This window comes from Phoenix dactylifera, chromosome 9, assembly GCF_051530095.1.
Source record: "Phoenix dactylifera cultivar Ajwa chromosome 9, Ajwa_hap1_PhDact_Kaust_v1.1, whole genome shotgun sequence".
NCBI lineage: Eukaryota > Viridiplantae > Streptophyta > Magnoliopsida > Arecales > Arecaceae > Phoenix > Phoenix dactylifera.
The window spans coordinates 24,816,203-24,834,403 of record NC_143198.1 but is presented as its reverse complement, the minus strand read 5'-3'; the positions used below and the strand labels follow the sequence as shown (position 1 = coordinate 24,834,403).

The 18,201-nt window shown below is 37.1% G+C and overlaps 1 protein-coding gene across 2 annotated transcripts; it reads left to right on the top strand.

The window, feature by feature from the left end:
* Nucleotides 1–570: 570 nt before the first annotated feature.
* Nucleotides 571–17,820, top strand: LOC103709318 (nicotinamide adenine dinucleotide transporter 2, mitochondrial-like). 2 transcript variants are annotated; one of them, XM_088704531.2, is made up of 10 exons: nucleotides 571–805; nucleotides 943–1,073; nucleotides 1,198–1,290; nucleotides 3,945–4,047; nucleotides 7,923–7,971; nucleotides 8,141–8,253; nucleotides 16,306–16,400; nucleotides 16,521–16,609; nucleotides 16,704–16,798; nucleotides 16,880–17,042. In XM_088704531.2, exons 1-10 carry the CDS (start codon nucleotides 635–637, stop codon nucleotides 16,898–16,900), a joined length of 960 nt encoding a protein of 319 aa, XP_088560657.1. In that variant the 5' UTR covers nucleotides 571–634; the 3' UTR covers nucleotides 16,901–17,042. The 2 variants fall into 2 exon arrangements, with proteins under 2 accessions (XP_088560657.1, XP_038987670.2); XM_039131742.3 differs by lacking the exon at nucleotides 16,880–17,042 and adding an exon at nucleotides 17,192–17,820 and having other exon boundaries at nucleotides 633–805; nucleotides 3,941–4,047.
* Nucleotides 17,821–18,201: the final 381 nt, after the last annotated feature.

Sequence of the window (18,201 nt, the reverse complement as noted above, 5' to 3'; positions counted from 1 at the left end):
AGCCCGGCCCAGGCCCTTATGGGTCGTGCCGGGCTGGCCCGCGGGCCGTGCCGTGCTTGGCCCGCGGGCCTAGACTGGGCCGTGCCGGCCCAGGCCCGAAGCGGGCCGTGCCGGGCTCGGCCCGCGGGCCAGTACCCTGTGACCCAGCACGGCCCTCTCAAATGGGCCGTGCCAGGCACGGCCCTGCACTGTAGCGGGCGGGCCGTGCCAGGCACGGCCCGCTTCGTGCCGGGCCGTGGGCGGCCCGGCCCAGTGCCCAACTCTAATTCCACCATGCTGTTAGCATCTCCACCACCGCCTCCACCTCTGCATATCATTGGTGTGCATATTACTGCCATCATCATTGCCATTGCTACTATTATTACTTTTATTGCCGCTGCTGCTTGACCTGCCAATATCATTTTATTGCTATGTTTATTTTTTAAAAATAATAAATTATACTAAATATATTTATTATTTTTCAAAATTAAAAAAATAATTTTTATCTTTAATTTTTAAAAATATAAGAAAATGAAAACAACACCTTGACATAGATTTGGTTTTAGGAAACTAGATGCATGTGTCACTTTCTATCTTGGATTCTCAATCTCTCCATGATCTGATAGGTTTGCTTTCTAGCCTTTTTTTTGGTTGGATGGGTAAAAGCATTTATTCCTTGGAGCGTGAAACATTGGTTCTCAATTCTCCGGTAAATAATACGCCGGGCCACCTTTGGGATTCTCCTCTGTTTCGTCCCCATCGTTCCCCAAAAAGAATTTCGGCCAGAGCGTTTCTTGGTGCAGGGATCTCCTGTTCTTCATGCACAGTTCTCACTCCCCAACATTCCTAAGATTCCTTCCCTTCTCCTCCTCCTCCTCCTCCTCCTCTTCCTCCTTCTCCTTCTCCTTCTCCTCCTCTCTCACTCGTTCCCCCCGGCCCTTTTCTTTCTATGTATTGATTTAGGGCTCAACCCTTGGACCGTGCGATGGCGACCACCGGTACGGCCCCGTGAGATCTGGCGATGCCGGGAGAATCCGATGGCAGGCCCGCCACCTGGGATCTGCTCTTCAATGCTTTCGCCGGCGCCTCTGCAGGCTTGTCGTCCGAATTCTACTCTTTGTTTTTAGTGCTCTTAGATTCTCGCCTCCTTCTTGTTTAATTATATATCTACAAATATACTCGTTCTGATTGATGCTTGAATTGGTTGGGGTGCTGCAGGGGCGATAGCAGCCACCTTCGTCTGCCCGTTGGATGTGATCAAGACGAGGTTTCAGGTCCATGGGTTGCCCAAAATGCCCCCTTCTGCTCAGCGTATGCTCCCGTGCTCCTTCATTTCTGTACCCTTTTCTCTCCCTCTGGCTTTAATTTTACTAATTTGAAGTGAGATGTGTATTTAGAATGTTCATTGGATTCTTGTGGCATAATCGAAGTTGGAAAAAAATTTGATATAATAGATATAGCTTCTAGAGGGTGTAAAGGGGATTCGATGACATAAGGAAATTCACTGAGATGTAGAATGCAAACAAAAGTTTCCAAAATCTCATGGTGCAATTAAAAGCATCATGTTTTCCTATTCTAGAGAACAGGGTGCTTTAAATGAGTATCTGACATGTGCCCTAGCCAGTATCCAATATAAGTATTAGTATCAAACAGGTATTAAATATTAACACGACATGTAGTTCGAAGCATCCATGCTTTCTAGGTAACAACTCTCAAACTCTTCGAATAATTAATGTCTTTTGAGATTTCACTTAGGTGCTTCCTAATCAAGAAAAAAAAATCCCCTCTTGCAAATCAATTGCCTATATATATATATATATATATTAAAAGTGTTACGTTAAATGATATTCTGATGTACACTGAGTTAGCTTATTGATAAACGCTGCTCGATGCATTCCCCATGATACATGATATACTATGCAGCGGAGTCATTTCACTTGCTGCTGATTGTAAAATGGATAATGCGGTAGCAGGACTTGCCTTAACATTATTTCTTTCAAGAAGAATGCATGATGATCCAGTCAAATTTGTATGATATTCCACTAAATTGGGAAGCATTTCTATTAAATCCATCAAAGTTGTTTGCTTGCCCCCTTTGCTTAGTTGACGCCGGCTGAAAAAATATTATATATGAGATTGAGACCAACATAGAAAGTGGCTAGAACACCATATTTTTACTACAATTAAGTATTTCAAACTTCATCCCTTTATATTGTTTTTTGTAGGTTAGCGGTTATTAAGGCATTTGGTTGGTTTCTATATGGTAAAGACATATAAAAAGAGTGGAATTGGCGCAATGTATTATAGTTGAGGAAGTGTGTTTCTCAACATATGCACAGCCGAAAAATTGTTAGAATAGATCTTGGTAGGTTTACAAGCTAGATCCACTAGTCTTCATACGAGGAAAAAAGACTATTGAATGCATTCTATATCCTTCTATACATGTTTAGGAAAAGGTTGCCTTGTTGGGAAGGATGGAACTTTGAGGTGTTACTCTATTTTCGGTAGGAGTACCTAGGAATCATAGTTATAGGAGCAGTGTTTTGCTGTAGGATGATGATAGATTTATAGGGAGGCATTCATCAGAAATTCTTCAACAATTATATAAATTTAGAAAGCAATATAGTTTATCCTTGTCATAATCACCCTCACATGTATTCTTATCTCTTCTTCTACTAATGCTTGACTTGATGTTGCATCCCTTTTTGCTGTTCAATTGCTTAAAGCAAGAGAATATTTGAACTATGTCTCTGCTTGATGCAGCACAAAAATCACATCTTGCATACTGGCATATGCATGATACTCAAAAAGTGGAAGAAAACAAAAAACAAAAAAGAAATAGGTGATGGTTCTATCTCAATGGTAGCTAAATATGAATCCATGTTTACCTCTTAAACCCTTACAAGCTAGGGTAGCTGAATCTTTCCTAGACTGTAGACAATTTGATTTATTTTAGGCTTTGTTAATTTATTTATTTTCAGTTATCTTTCATTTCTTTAGTTCTGGGATGAATAGGTTAGTTATTTTATATTCTCTTTCAACTTTTGGATTCAATTATACGGCTGTTATTCGGGCACACTTTATATTTTAGGAAATATAAGCATTTATTAGTCCTACTTTAGTTATAGATTAAGTTAGGGAAATTTTAAACTTTACCAAGATTGTTTCTTGAAGGAATTCTAATGGTTTTTTATTCCGACCTCTATAGCAGTAAGAATTTTGCTATTTTAAAATATTTGAAATTAATTTAATTTGCTTCTTTTCTTATTTCTTTCCTAGGTAGAAAGTCTAGGTGTCCTAGTTAACTAAGCAGTCCTGTTTTGTAGGTTTTATTACATATTTAGCTATAAAAAGAAAAAAGCAAAGAGCTATCATATTTTTTCTATAATACTTTATTCTCTTTTTGTTCTTGAGAAGTTGCCCAGATTGTGGGAACAAAAAGAGGGATACATTTTGTAACTCTCAGGCCTTTCTAAATTCTTGTATCTTAAAAAAAAAATCAGATCATCGTTCTGGAGCTTTGGCTGATTTTGAATTCTCACTTGTTCCGATAATTAGATGTTTTGTTTTCTCAATCATGTTATTTAATGCATCCTTGGGGCTTGTCTATCTCTTATATTTACATTCAAATATCAAAAAAATCAAGGAAGATCACAATAGATCATTAGCTTACAGAATCATGCATATGAAGAGCCGTGGAGCTACTTCATGCATCTATCTGAGTTCATTACAATAGCGACAAACCAGCCAGCAGGAATTTAAATGAATAAAAAGAAATCAGGCTACATCATCATATTATACATTATGCATTTTTTGGATTGTCAGCTGTTGATGTTCACATGGATGCATATGGAATTGGTGAGACCCATGTATCACGTATTGATTCAGTGATTATCTCTTTGTTTTTTGTGATCTTTCAAATGTTAAAATATTTTCTCTTTTTTTTTTTCAAATGAATTAGGTAGTGTTATCATTTCAAGCCTAGAACAGATAATAAAAAATGAAGGCATCAAAGGATTGTATCGTGGTCTCTCTCCAACAATTACTGCACTACTTCCAAACTGGGCAGTGAGTATATCTTTTCAAGTACCCTATGAGGCTTAATAATCTGCAATTAATTTTCTTTCTTTTTGTTTGTTTTATTAATTCTTGGATCTAAAGTACAAGCCATATTTATCAAAAATAAAGATTACAGATTTACCCTTGTTTGCCGGAACTAAATTATATAATCCAAATCAACAAATTATCACTTGTTGATTCTAAATGATCTAATGACAAATAAATATGGTTGGTATGGCTACAAAAATCAGAGTTTTATGTTTAAATATCAAGAGACTAACAGACATTTAGCCTTTTTGCTTCCATGGAAGAAATATTTAAATTTGGTACTCCTGTTGGGGTAGAACCACATTTGCAACTTGATTTGAACCTAATAATAAAATGTAATGTGATTGTCTTAATTTTGGCTGTGACTATTAGCGAGAAGTTCTCTATATTGCCACCATGAAAACAGGATTCAGAAATGACAAGTTTAAGGTGAATTAATATTTGGCTTCAAGAGGCAAGAAGTTGCGACCTTTTAAAATCTGTGTACTTCGATACAGTATATAAGGTTGTTGACTTTAAAGATGAGAAAGTGAGATGGATATATTACTTATATGTATTTTTTTTCATATATGATGATTTTAACAAAATTGATTGTTTTCTGAGAAACAGAATGAGTGGGTTATAGAGGGAACCATATGGATTATATGTACAAGGATTGGATATCTGTAATGGAAAAAGGCAACTGATGAGATCAGCTGTAGCTCATATTATGAGATGTTCTAGTCACAAGATATTCAAATTCAAGGTTCACTTCAATGATCTTGGCAACTGATCTGATATAAATTTCTAATAGCTTGGATAGGTATAGAGGAGAAAATGAAAAGAAACAGAATATGGAGGGAAGATGAGAAGAGGAGAGGAAAGAGATAAAGAAGGGAGAGAAGATGCATGGTCAAAATTAGTGGTGGCAATCAGGTTGGGTTGGATACAGGATAGACCAAAAATTTATCAACCAAAATCCAACTTGTTTATTAAACGGGTCAAAAATCCATACCCGAACTTGTTCATTTTATTAAATAGGTAATCTAAACTAGTCTACAATAAGTTGAAACAAGTTAAACGGGATAAACGGTTAAGTATTTCCACCCCTAGTCAAAATTATGGTCCTTCCATTCTTTGTCTCTCTTTGTGAAATATGAGGATGTTCACCTACTATGGATTACAAATATGCTCCTAATAATAGAAGAGTGTGGCATATATGTTTTAACAAGTTTATTAGCTTATATATTGGGTCCATAACATGAAGGCATGGTATGCCGTACTGGCCCGAACCGGGCAGTACGGGCATTCTGTACCATATCAGTGCGGTACCGGTATCCGGTATGGGCAAAAAAAATTTGTACCGTATTCAGGCTGGTACGGAGCATTCCGTACCGTGTCAATCGATACTAGTATCTGGTACGGACAAAAAATTCTGTACCGTACTGTACCGACACTATGATAGTGTGGCCCGGTAAGGGGTCCAGTACCGAGGCGGCGAACCTTGTATGATGGTTTAACGTAAGATTCACCGTTTCGGTACCGGACTTCCTACCCGTGCTACACTAGCACTGTGTCGGTACAGTACAATATGAGATCTTTTTGGCATACCAAGTGTCAATACGCCACGCAAACCGATACTGTACGATATGCTCCATACCGTCCAGTTCACCCCGTATCGTCCGATTCGAGCTGGTTCGGCGAACAATATCTTAGACAACCATGTATGAGCTAAGAACCTTCAACTTGAGATATTATAGATGATTTCTTGTTAATTCTTTAATGCCCTTTCTTATACTAGAGCATGGATACCTTCCATCCCTTGGCTTGGAACACATATTTTGGATGTCCATGAGACTTTTTAAGAATATCTAGAACAAGGTACGTTATGTCGGTATCGGTGCCATCCCGCTACTATGTCAGTATGCCTGATACAAGGGCCAAATTGGCATACCGAGTGTCGGTACGCCTTCTATACTATGTACTGGTGCTGAATCGGTAGGTACGGTACACCCTGTACCATTCAGCCCAATACGGTATGGCATACTTTGATTTAGAAGACTTCCAATTTTAAGACATGTGATGGCTACTTATTTTTTACCTTCTCTCTAATAAAATGACAATCAAGTACTTATTATTTCGCTAAGTTGTGGAAATAGGGTTATTCATAATTTTGTTTCTTGTTTATTGTAGTACATCTTCCTTGGGCCACTGACAGCAAAACCCATGGCCTGCATACTGCTCTATGCTTACTTTTATACTGAACCAATCCATGACTTCTTGATTTTTATTTTTCCAAGTAACCAAATTTCTTCCAATAAGGGTATTTTATCTTTAGGTTGACCTCCAAAGTTCTTCCAACTTTTACAAATTGTTTGTGGGTTTGTAAGTTGCATCTTTTGTTTGCTTCCCCAATAAATGAACAGCAATTTTTCAATGTAAAATTTAGGGCAAATGCATAAAGTGGTGGACTAGGATTGTAGCAAATGTTGTGTCTGGTTCATACTAGTTGAAGAGAAAAGCTTCTGGACCCGTCTCTTTTTGAAAAACTTATGCCATCCTTTCAATGCCAAGAAATTACTTTGGGGGTTCCAAATCATGGATAAAAAATTCTTTCGAAGATGTTCCTTAACTTTTATAAGCACTTCATTTTTATAAATAATGATCATCGTGTCATCTACATATACAACTATGATGAAAATACCCAGCTATCAGCCTAACAAGTTGGAATGATTTGCCTGGCTTCTTTTGAGCCATAGCCCATGGAATTATGTTAATTTTTATCATGATATGCTTTACCAGACAATACTGCCTAGTATGGGGCACCGTAATGTACCAATAGGATACCAAGACTCGGTATATGCGCTGTACCAAGCGTTGGTACCGAGGGATGTACCATGCCCACACTTGATACAGGGTGTGCTAGTTGGATGCTAGTACGGAATCCAGTACCAAGACTATAAACTTTGATCTTTATCCAATCAAATTTGGTGTCTACGATCATGCTATAATTGCATTGTTCACGCTTTAATATGACCATTGTTGAACAACAACCTGATTGGTGCGAGGATGGATTTTCTGGGCCTTTTACTTGTCCTTAACTATTGATTGATGCAGTTCTAGACCCAGGTTCAGGAAAGAAAACAATCTAATAAGTCCTAACCCTTACCAATATCCTTCTACGCCCTTGGGCAATCTCTAATAGATCCTGTATCGAATTTGGACCATTTGCCTTTGCTTCTTCTAAGTGCCAAGTGTCGACATCTTCTAATATCAATAATAAGCTGACACATATCCAGACTATAGTATGTATAGTGGCTTGGCTATGAACTACTTCTGAACCTCTTGGTTTGGTGTTAAATGCTCTTTCTTGGAACCAGCAATTCATCAATAACCTGATGGAATTAATTTTCCTTTCATCATGACAACTGGGCTCTTAGGTAGTACCATATCATTATCTGATCATCATCTGCTTGCCTTCATTGGTTCATCCAGATGGGACTTTCATAGCTGACAGGCTTGTTCTAATTTTTTTGGAATTGACTCAATTTGATTAGAGTCGTTACCGTTTGCTTTTTTGACTGTCTAATTACATGATCAGAAAGGGTTAGTGGCACAAATGCGCACATTGTGAGCTAGTCAAGCAATGTTTGGTGATACTCTCATATTAAACTTTCATATAAACATAGGCATAGTTACAATCAAGGTCAGGTTATTGAGAGAAGTATGCTTAAATGACATGCATAGACTATTTGGATTACTTTCACTCAGAATATCATGTTCTGTTGAAGTTTAAGAATCTTGATCCCTGTAATTACATCTGGTTAACCTTGCTGACATTTTTGTTTCGTTTCCAGGTATATTTCACTGTTTATAATCAGCTGAAAGGCCTACTTCATTCACATGGTTTGTTTTCTTTAAATTCACCTTAAGAATTAAATTTTTTATTTTTTTCCATGAGTTTGGAAACATATATAATGTGCTCCTTCAGATAATATAGTTTTAAAAACTTACATTTCGTAGATAATTTCGGAAATGATCTAATCTCAACTTTTCACATTTTTCACATGTGCAGAAGATGGAAATAATCAGCTCTCAATTCGTGCAAACATTATAGCTGCCTCAGGTGCTGGGGCTGCAACAGCTGTTGCAACCAATCCATTGTGGGTTGTTAAAACCAGACTTCAGGTATGTTTTATGATAACAGCCATGTCGTATCACATATACACATTCACACACCCAGACCCACCCACTAACCCCCCACACTTATGCACATGCATGCATGCAAGACTAGGTTTGTGATATGTGTGTTTGATATTGGATAAAGTAAGTTCTTCATGTTCTTTATATATTCTTTTTGCAGAAGTGTGTGTTCGGTAATGCCATACTAGAGGTCTTTTTGTTTAACTAGAGGCTAGAAGGTCATTTTCAGAGAAGCTAATAAAGCTCTCTCTCCCAGCCTCTTCTTGTTGTCCCTTCTAACTTGTGTGAGGAATAATACCACAGGGATAGGAAAGCCAAGCTTCCACTTTCTCTTTAGTTAGTAAAGATGACACTTCAGGCCCAGGCCTTATTTTTCCACCTCGGGGTGCATATGGTTTATCATTGTCTACGTCTTGACCTCAACCTAGACCTGGTACCTGAACTATCAAGTCACGAGCTTTGAAAAGAGGACTGATCAAGTCTCAGAATTTTGAAACTAGCCCCAATTGGACTTTCAGTTGCCTTGAACCCAATGAGGAAATTAATCAATAACAGGTCCAAAACCCCAAAGCCAATTCGAGATAAACCTCACCAAGCAACCTAACCTAGACTTCGACCTACCTGGACCTGTATCCTGTTCATACTCTCTCCCTCCCTCCCTCCCTCTCTCCCTCTCCCTCTCCCTCTCCCTCTCCCTCTCCCTCCTCATATATATAAACACTTTTTTTTCAGTTACCAGTAAGTGATTTTGCAACATGCCAGTATGCCAGCACTTGACTATGGAAAATTAACATGCAATATGTTTCTTTCTGAGGTTTTCTTGATGAGTTTTCCCTGGATCTTTGAAAGTGGTAGCACCACCAGAAGTTCTTTATATGTATATATGCTCATTAGTTTCTTTGTAAAGAGTATGACCTGCTCTTCTTATAGTTGTGTATATTGTTGAGATGACTAATTTATTGATTTTTCTTTTCTGGTTTATTTTATATTTGCACATATTAGAACTTCAATTTCATTAATTAGTTTTCATGATTAATGTAGAACTTATGTCATCTTTTTGTGCTTGTGACCAACATGAAGATTCAACGATTCCAAGAAAATGCATATTATTAGGATTATCTATGGGTCTTTGGTTGTAGTTGGAAAAAGAAAGAGGCTTTAGAAGCCCTGCTATTGAACTTGCGTAGGTACTAAACTTATGAAGGAGAGATGAAACAAAACTAGCTGCCAGAGATCTTCTGACAGTAAGGAATTTACAAATTTCATTTGTTTCTTTAAGCCTTTTATGGCACTAAGCTTGCGAGGACTGAGGCGATGAGACAAACTTAGCTGATGGAAAAAAATATTTTATATGAAAGGTGCTGATCTTGCAGTTTATATAATTTTTGGTATTTGTCTTTATTCCCATATTTTGTAATGTTTTATGGTTTGTTGTTTAGCATTTATAAGTTTCATGTTGCTAATGATAAAGGGTAAGCATAGTTCTTGATGATGTTTATAATAGTATGGATGATTAATTTTGAACTCCTCTAGTACCTCAAGACATAATGGGAGTGTTAAAGTATGTACTAATGATAGAGTTCTTTTTGGTCCTATCCAGTCCCTAGATTACTTTGATTCTCTGTGACTAGGAAGACCTGAAAGACAAAGCTAAGAAAATATATCTTTTGATCAGCTTTCATCAAGACAATGTATGTCCATGGAAGAACTTTTTTATTCTTTTCTAGAAAAGAAATAGTGCTTTGAATTATCAAAGCTGCAAATTCAATTGTTTTATTATGCTCTTTCATCTTGAGTGGATAATTATTTTGTACCCTAACCAAAACATGCATGCGCCTTACTGCTATAAAGTAGTTATACTAACATACTGCCCCTTGATGCTTATTCAAATTACATGATGAATAATGAAAAAATCTACTCTAGCTGTGTAAGTAGAATGTACAGAAATTCCATTTTGTTGTTTTTACCTCTTTTATGTAAGGCAACATGTTCAGGAGGGTTGGTGAGAAAGGTCGGTCATCTACCAGATTTTGTTGCTAAATCCTTTAGGCTGGCCACGTGATGTGGGATCAGTGTTGTTAAAAGCATTCATGTAGGTGCCTAGTCATGCCAGACTGCGTAGGCCACAGCCTACTTAATCGTAAGCGATTTTTGCTCCTCTTTTGGGACTTTTGGTTTCTTATCCTACCGAACAACCCAGACAGTTTTTTGAGTTTTCTTTTCTTTTTCTTTTTCTTCTCCTCTTAACTACAGGGTTGTCTTCTCCCCTTTTCTTCTCCTTCTGCTCCTGTTGCCGATGGAATCAACTGTTCTCCCCTTTCTTTGACTCTCTCTCTCTATTTCCTTTTTTTCTTGCTTGATGTGCTGGTGCTGCTGGGCATGTCAGGTTGCTCGTTGTGGCCCTGCAACCAGCAAGCTGCTGGTAGTGTAGCACCTATTTGGACTTTTTTAAAATTTGAAAAATAGGTTTAATGTACCAAAAATGTGTGCACGTGGGAAATGTACTAAAAACATAGGTGTGCATTAATTGAAGCCTTGGAGGCTTTGTCTCCCTAGGCACCTATCTAGACCTTAGAGAGGGTCTGCCTATGCTTTTTCACAACCTTCTGTGTGATGTTATCCATGATAAAGGGAAAAAATCTCTTTGGGATGGGGGGAGGAGACTGAATATTGCATGTCCCTTCGCTTTTCTGACCTTTAGAGCTACTCTTATATATAATAAATACGCCTGACTTTGTTAAGTTCCTGATATAAGGGATAAGGGAGATCAAGAGACAAGTGCACCTCCTAAAGATGGAGTCATAGAAAGGGAGAGGATAATTATGAGACTGGCCATCATAGTTGTTCACTTCTCCAGATTTGCATTTTGAACAAGCAATACATACGTGGTTTCTTACACCTTGGTTCTGCACTCTTTTCCCTGGAGTGTTTGATCTAAATGCTATTATATATTGTGGATGTATAGAGCATCAAGTTGAGATGAGTAATTCTTGATGCATAATCAAGGGCATATCTTGATGCCAACAAAATGCGGATTGTATGTCATATTTAGCCAAGGTTCAGAATCTTGGTTTTGGTTGCATCAATCAAACCTATCGAATTCCAATTTCAGTAAATGTTGCTTAAAAATCAGAAATAAGTAAGAAAAATTAGAGGATAAAGGAAACCAAAGAAACATATATCACAATGTCCTAGAGTATTTTATGCTACATGGAATCGTCATATGTATGGTTCTGGTGTTTTTAGGTTAACAGTCTGAAATTACTAAAAATATTAAATTATATTACAATAAGAAAAGTGTTAAAGAATCATTGTTATGCATCACTGTAGTATGTTATTCAATTGTTTGATGAAAACCTAATAATTTACCCATGTAAGTATTAAGTCCTATGAGCATAAAACTGGTTAAGAATATGACCTCAAAATGAAATGACAATATAAGATTTGAGCTCAGATCTCTCAAATCCCAGCTGAATCTAATAAATTCACTCCTTTGTGGGTTGGGTGGTTCAAATGTACTCTTTTCTCTTCTTTCCTCAAAAAATCTCTCAAAAACCACCAACAGTCTCTTACAATTAAAACTAGTTTACTTTCTTATAAATTTCTTGAAATTGAATTCCCAATTCCTTGCCATTTACATAAAAATTGCAAAAATATATGTTTGACCCTAATTGCTTCCAGAAGGCTAGTTTTATCAATAATCAGGAGGCACAGACCCTCTTAGTTGATTGATAGCTTGAATCGTGAATTAAAGGATGACTGATATTAGTCTCATACTTAAAAATTCTGAGTTGGTTACCTATATTTAGAAATTATGGTTTTCTCATCTTTTCATTTTGCTCACCAATATTTTTGATTAATTGGAAATTAGAACACATCACCTCTTCTGCTTCAACTACTTATATTTGTCTATCTTCTTAAATAAACTTAGGAATAATTTTTGATAAATACTAAATGGGGCGTAAAATTTCCAAAACTAGGAGTTCACATTGTGGAATGCACTATTTGAATGTAAATCATTTCTAAAGATGTCCCATTATACTAAGGAACATGCTTAAAGAAATAAAGAAATTACCTTAATGACACTAAAAGGCCAAATAATTAACAAATTTAACATTTATAATCGTTTATTATCATTTTTGGCCAAATTTGTCTGAAACTGGTCAATTTCTGCCAACAAAACCCAAGAGCTTGTTGTTAATTAGGCTCTGCCTTGATCAAAACCAAATCTTAATACTTGGGTTTAACTTGTCTTCTATGTGGCTAGACCAAATAAAAAAAACCCATTTAACTAGTCCTAAGGAATCCTTTTATATCTGTTGCCTTTGCCAGTGCGTGTGAGGAATGGTAGCTTTAGAGCATGACACCACTTAATTTGGATTGAAATTAGAAAGTTTATATTTGATCTGATTTTCTACCTGAATCTAAAGAAGGAAAATGAAGAGGTTAACAAAATGGAATTAAGAAGGAATAGCGAAAGAGAAAAGAGGATTAAGCTCGGACAGTCTTCCTCAAGGAGAAGGAACAATATGGTTGTAATGCTTGTGATAGTCAGACAACTCTAAAAATTGGCTTAGATAATTGTGAAATTTTCCTAATTCAACTTACAATTAGAGTTTTAACACAATCAACCTGTTCAAATTCATTAAGAAGTTCTATGTATATCTTTTGCATGGTTGGTGTAGGTAGTTGGATATAACGCTAAAAATGTAGGCTGAAATGTGCACGTAGAAGTTAGAACCTTAGTCCTATTGGGTCATTTGAGATGCATGTAACATCACTTGTTTGGTGTTCAAGAATTGTTTACCACATGAATTGATCGGTTGCAAAGTATTAAGCCTTCGTAGTTATTGTCCATCAGAATTCCAATACCTGTCATTGTGCCTTCCTTTTGATTATGCATCAATTTCCTACCATGGTTATGCCTACGAAGTTGCAACTTATACATGAAGTAATAAGATGATGAGAGTCACTAGGATCACAATGACAGTCACAAACATGGCACAAGCACATTTACAGGATCACCCATAGAGCTCACAATATGGCAATGCTGCCAACCTCCCCTTCTCTATTAATAGAGGCTATCAAAGTGTTACTACTATATTTCCTTCACCAATAGAGCCCACCAAAGCGCACCTAGCCTTCTCCACTTACAATGCTCCAACACTAAACCCCATAGGCGTGCCCATTGACTTGACACGAGCCCCTCCATGCAAGCATAACTAAGGTTTTAAATACCGATTCTGCTACTCGTATCAGTACCCAATGGTACAATTCTGGTACAGTCCATTTTCGATCTGGTCCAAGTCTTGATATTGATGCTCGATATGGGGGGCGTACGAAGTATCAATTTCGTTCTGCTATATAGACTATATAGACTAGTATGGTCCAGTACTAAAACCATAAGCATAACAATGACCACCACTTTCTCCTTCTCCACATGCTAAGTTAAACCCAACAGAATTGCTGGTGCTATGGTGAGATGAAGATTGATGCTAACATGAAGCAGAGTGCCTAGAAAGAAGTGGATATCATGAGGAATATTGGATGTTGCAACCCTATAAGACCACCGACTGATGGGTGAGGGCATAAGCCGGCAATCGGCGGTTGTGGGTGTTAAGGGAAGGAACTTCTCAGCCGCAAAGGACCCTCCTCAACACTAGGCCAGGATGGCTTCGTACCATGATTAGGTGAGGAGGCTAATTGGTGGAAGGGAGAGAAATATAATCAAAGTGTCCAATGAAAAATGAGGGGAAAAAATAATCCTAGAATAGCCCTACTCCGATTCCTATTTTAAATAGCTATCCCAAGAATAGGGAGGTTTGATTGGAATAGTTATCATAGGTGTTTTTCCAATTCTGTCAATATTTATGTGGCTTAAATAGGGTCCTACTCCAGGTCCTCTTTTCCAAACAAATAGCCTTTAAGAGGAAAGTGAAGGAAAAAGGGCAATAGTGGCTTCATAGGAGAATAGAAAAATTTTTACTGATCTTAATCTTGCAAAATCTGTTCATGCAACCATAAGACTTCTAGTTATAACCATGATCAAAACCAAAGACTCTAGTTAGCTGTTGAGAAAAATGAAAGAAAAGAAAGTAAACCAGTGAGAAAATGAAAGAAACCCGAGGGTTTTCTCAGGTTTCATTGAACTAAGTAAATTGCAGAGAAAGTGATTTAGATATGATTATCTTGAACCACTTGCCTATTTGTTATTTTCTTTCAGAATTGCTACCCATTGGAGAATAAAAATAAGCCTCTTTGAGAAAATTTTGACCTATATCTCATCATTGTTTTTGAAATTTCTTGAAGAACATTGCTCTCTAAATCTCTTTCCTTTCACTTTCTATGGAATCATAAAAACCCTAACCAAACAAAAAAAGAACTCTCAAATTGTCTTTTCTTATTTGGCTGGTCATAGGAAGATCTGTCGAGAGAGGACGGGTTGGGTGGGACATAAAGGTGCCTAAGAGGTTGGAGTGTCTCTATGTTGCTGATGAGGCAGTTTTAAGTATCCACATCATGTAATGACCTAAATCCTTCAGATTATAAGACCAAATCATCTAATGTCAACCATACAAGTAAAAAAGCACTAAGACAACAAATAAAAAAGCCAAAACTGAAAACAAAACTAAATTTCTGCGACCAAAGATCTAAAATCCTGGTAAGTTCACTTTTAGATAAATATGTGCCCAAGGATTCTCATGTGATAGAAGCGATTGATGTAGGATCTAGTTGAGGGCCCAATATAAAGCATCATTGTGTTTCTTAGAATACAGTCTAATTGGAAGGCATATGTACTTCATATGCCACTTATCAGTTGTTTTTATTGATTAGTCTTGATTTATAGGTGTTAAGAATTGCTACCGAATTAATTAAGTTAGAAAGTCCATACATAGTTTGCTTGGAGGCATTGTTACCTGGACACTTGCGTCCAACTCTAAAAATTTGTACGAGATATGTATCTAAGTCGGATATGTATCGGATACTTATGCAGTTCTTTGGTAGCCACTTTAAGATTGGAAGACAGATGAACTCTTCCAGCAATAAGTGAGTCGAACTCTTCCGAGTTCCGTCAATTAGTTTGATCCTTTAATTTGATACTAGGAGTGAGTGTTTGCTCTTTTTCGAGATTTGTTAAAGACGTAGGCATTAAAACAACTTTGCAAAATATTATTCTACTAATATCCTTAAGTTAATTGGTAGGTTTGAATGAGAAACATATATGTTGAAAGATCTTAACAAACAATATTTTTTAACATTCTCTTTTTAATGTTTAAATAGTTGATGTTTAAAGATTTGAATATATAATTTTGGTAAATTTATACAATCTTAAGTATCCTCTTATCTCTCTTTTCCCTCTTGCCGGGTCAAGCACTTGGATCTATGTCCAAATCTGATTCCCATATCCAATTCCATGCAACACTGCTTGAAGGTTAAATCAAGAGGCCTCTATCTTATTTATGACAGTCTATGTTGATAATATAATTTTATATTTTGGACTTTAGAATGATGCAGGGTTGTTCTAACTTCTAGGTCATCTTTTAGAATTAAAATATGGATATTTGTCAAGGAGTTTTATGAGAGTGATGTTAGATCTCTCGAGGAATTAAAAGATTCCAATCATCTACGGAGGGTATATATTCCCCTTCTCCATTAGCTAAGTTGGAAATTTTGAATTGATGTATTAGGAAGTGTTGAACAAAAGCAGACTCGGATTTAGTTATAACAGGAAATTGTGAGGTACTTGTCCTTTTGGAGAAACCCTATAATTAGACATAATGGAGTAGGTAATTTGATTATTTTTTATGTGCTGTGTGGCGTGTTGGTTATTGTTTATATACCTTGTTGGTCAATTATTGGATTAATTTACCTCATAACTATATCTTCATGCTTATTGACCCATTTTAATGGCCATCATCATTTTTGCAGGTACCTCCTCATTCACATATAATGCAAATAAATTGAAATCATATTTTGGAAGTGTAGAAAAATTCTTCTGCATGGTTAGCTGGTTTATGTTGTTTCTTTCACTGACAGACACAAGGAATGAGGCCTGGAGTGGTGCCTTACAGAAACATGTTATCTGCTTTTCGAAGGATTGTGCATGAAGAGGGTGTCCAAGGATTTTACAGGTCAATTGATTTTTTTGTATTTCATTAAATCCATGAGTGTCAATCATATAAATTATTTTGTTCAATTTTTGACTATCTAGTTCTGTGCCCTTTACATGCTATTTTTTGTGTTGTGCACAGTGGCCTCCTTCCTTCTTTGGCAGGGGTTAGTCATGTTGCCATCCAATTTCCAGCATATGAAAAGATCAAGTATTACTTGGCCAGAAGGGGTAGTGAGATCTTTGGGATTCCAAAATTTTAGAGTGTAGACCTTTACCCTGTTTTTTTTCTATTTTTGGTTGCTGAGCTGTTATGGTTTCCCAGATAATACCACAGTGGACAAGCTCAGCCCTGGAAGCGTTGCTATTGCTTCTTCACTATCAAAAATAATCGCGTCCACAATGACATATCCTCACGAGGTATGCCTGACATCTTCTGGTATATGCTTAAGGATTGCATGCAGAACTTGCTACTAAGATGTGCTTGTTCGGTCTCCTCAGCGCAGAATAGTTCTGAGTTGAGAGCACCTTTCATTGGTCATGGCTGAATGACTAAAGTTCTGTAGCTTCTAGCTTGGGAACTGGTGGAAGAGGGGAAGTGTGTAGCCTGATTGCCATCCAAGGCCAATTCAGGAAGTGCGTATAAAATGGATGGTTTAAAAAGTTTCTTCTGAACTAAGATATTGAGAACTAAACATCCTCCTATAAAAGATTTTTGTCAAGTTGTAAACCCTGTTGGAGAGAGACAGTTAGAAATTATGATAATATGTCATTCAATCATCTTCTTCAAATTTATCGTGTTGTCTCCATCAGGTAGTACGGTCCAGGCTGCAAGAACAAGGCCAGGCACGTGATACTGCTAACCAATACACAGGTGTAGTGGACTGCACTAAGAAAGTCTTTCAGAAGGAAGGCATCTCTGGCTTCTATCGTGGCTGTGGCACAAATTTGCTAAGAACTACCCCAACTGCAGTCATCACCTTCACTAGTTACGAGATGATTCAAAGATTTTTGCATCGAGTGTTTCCAACCTGAGCTTGAACCACTCCAAAACCCACCTGAAGTCTAACATTGATTGTGAGAAAGAGAGCAATAATGGAGGAGAAAGGCTTGGACGCAGCTGTTTGGTCTTGTCAAACCCAATAGATGAAATGCTTACTTGCCAGACCATGTCATACAGGACACTGTGTGTTAATTCTTCTCCCTCCAATTTGACCAGAATATGCAGGTATACAGAATAGAGCACGAGAGTATATTGATTTTCCCCTGAAAAAAAAAGAACTATTATCTCATTGTTTCGTACATCTAGGGCCACCCAAGCATGTTGCAACTTTCAGAATTTATTATTTTGACACCAATTCTTTAAAGTTTTTATCAGAAAAGTGATCCTATAAGCTAATATTTTCACAATAACATGAATGTACCTGTTCTTGATATTTCAAGTGGAGCAGCAGCCAATGAAAATTAACTAAGAAATAGAGCTCCCTGATGTCATTGCGGGATGGTGGTGATGATCCTTAGCTTTGCAAAATAGTCTCTTCACCTTGAATCCTAATTGGAATTTTCCTTTTAGTGTGTCAAAGAGGATAAGCTTGTTGCATATGGATATTTGAAGGTATTTTGGCTGTGGATTTTTGTGCTTCATGCTGTACAATGACAATCACCTAATTTGATGAAGCATGCGCTGACCTTCATTTTGACATTAACCTTTCACAGTATGTTGGTCTTAGTAACTAAGACCCATGAAATCCTATGAAAAGTTCCATTCCTATATGGTTGTGATGGTTTGCCTCTCCCTCTGCATGGATGTTATTAGCTACCTG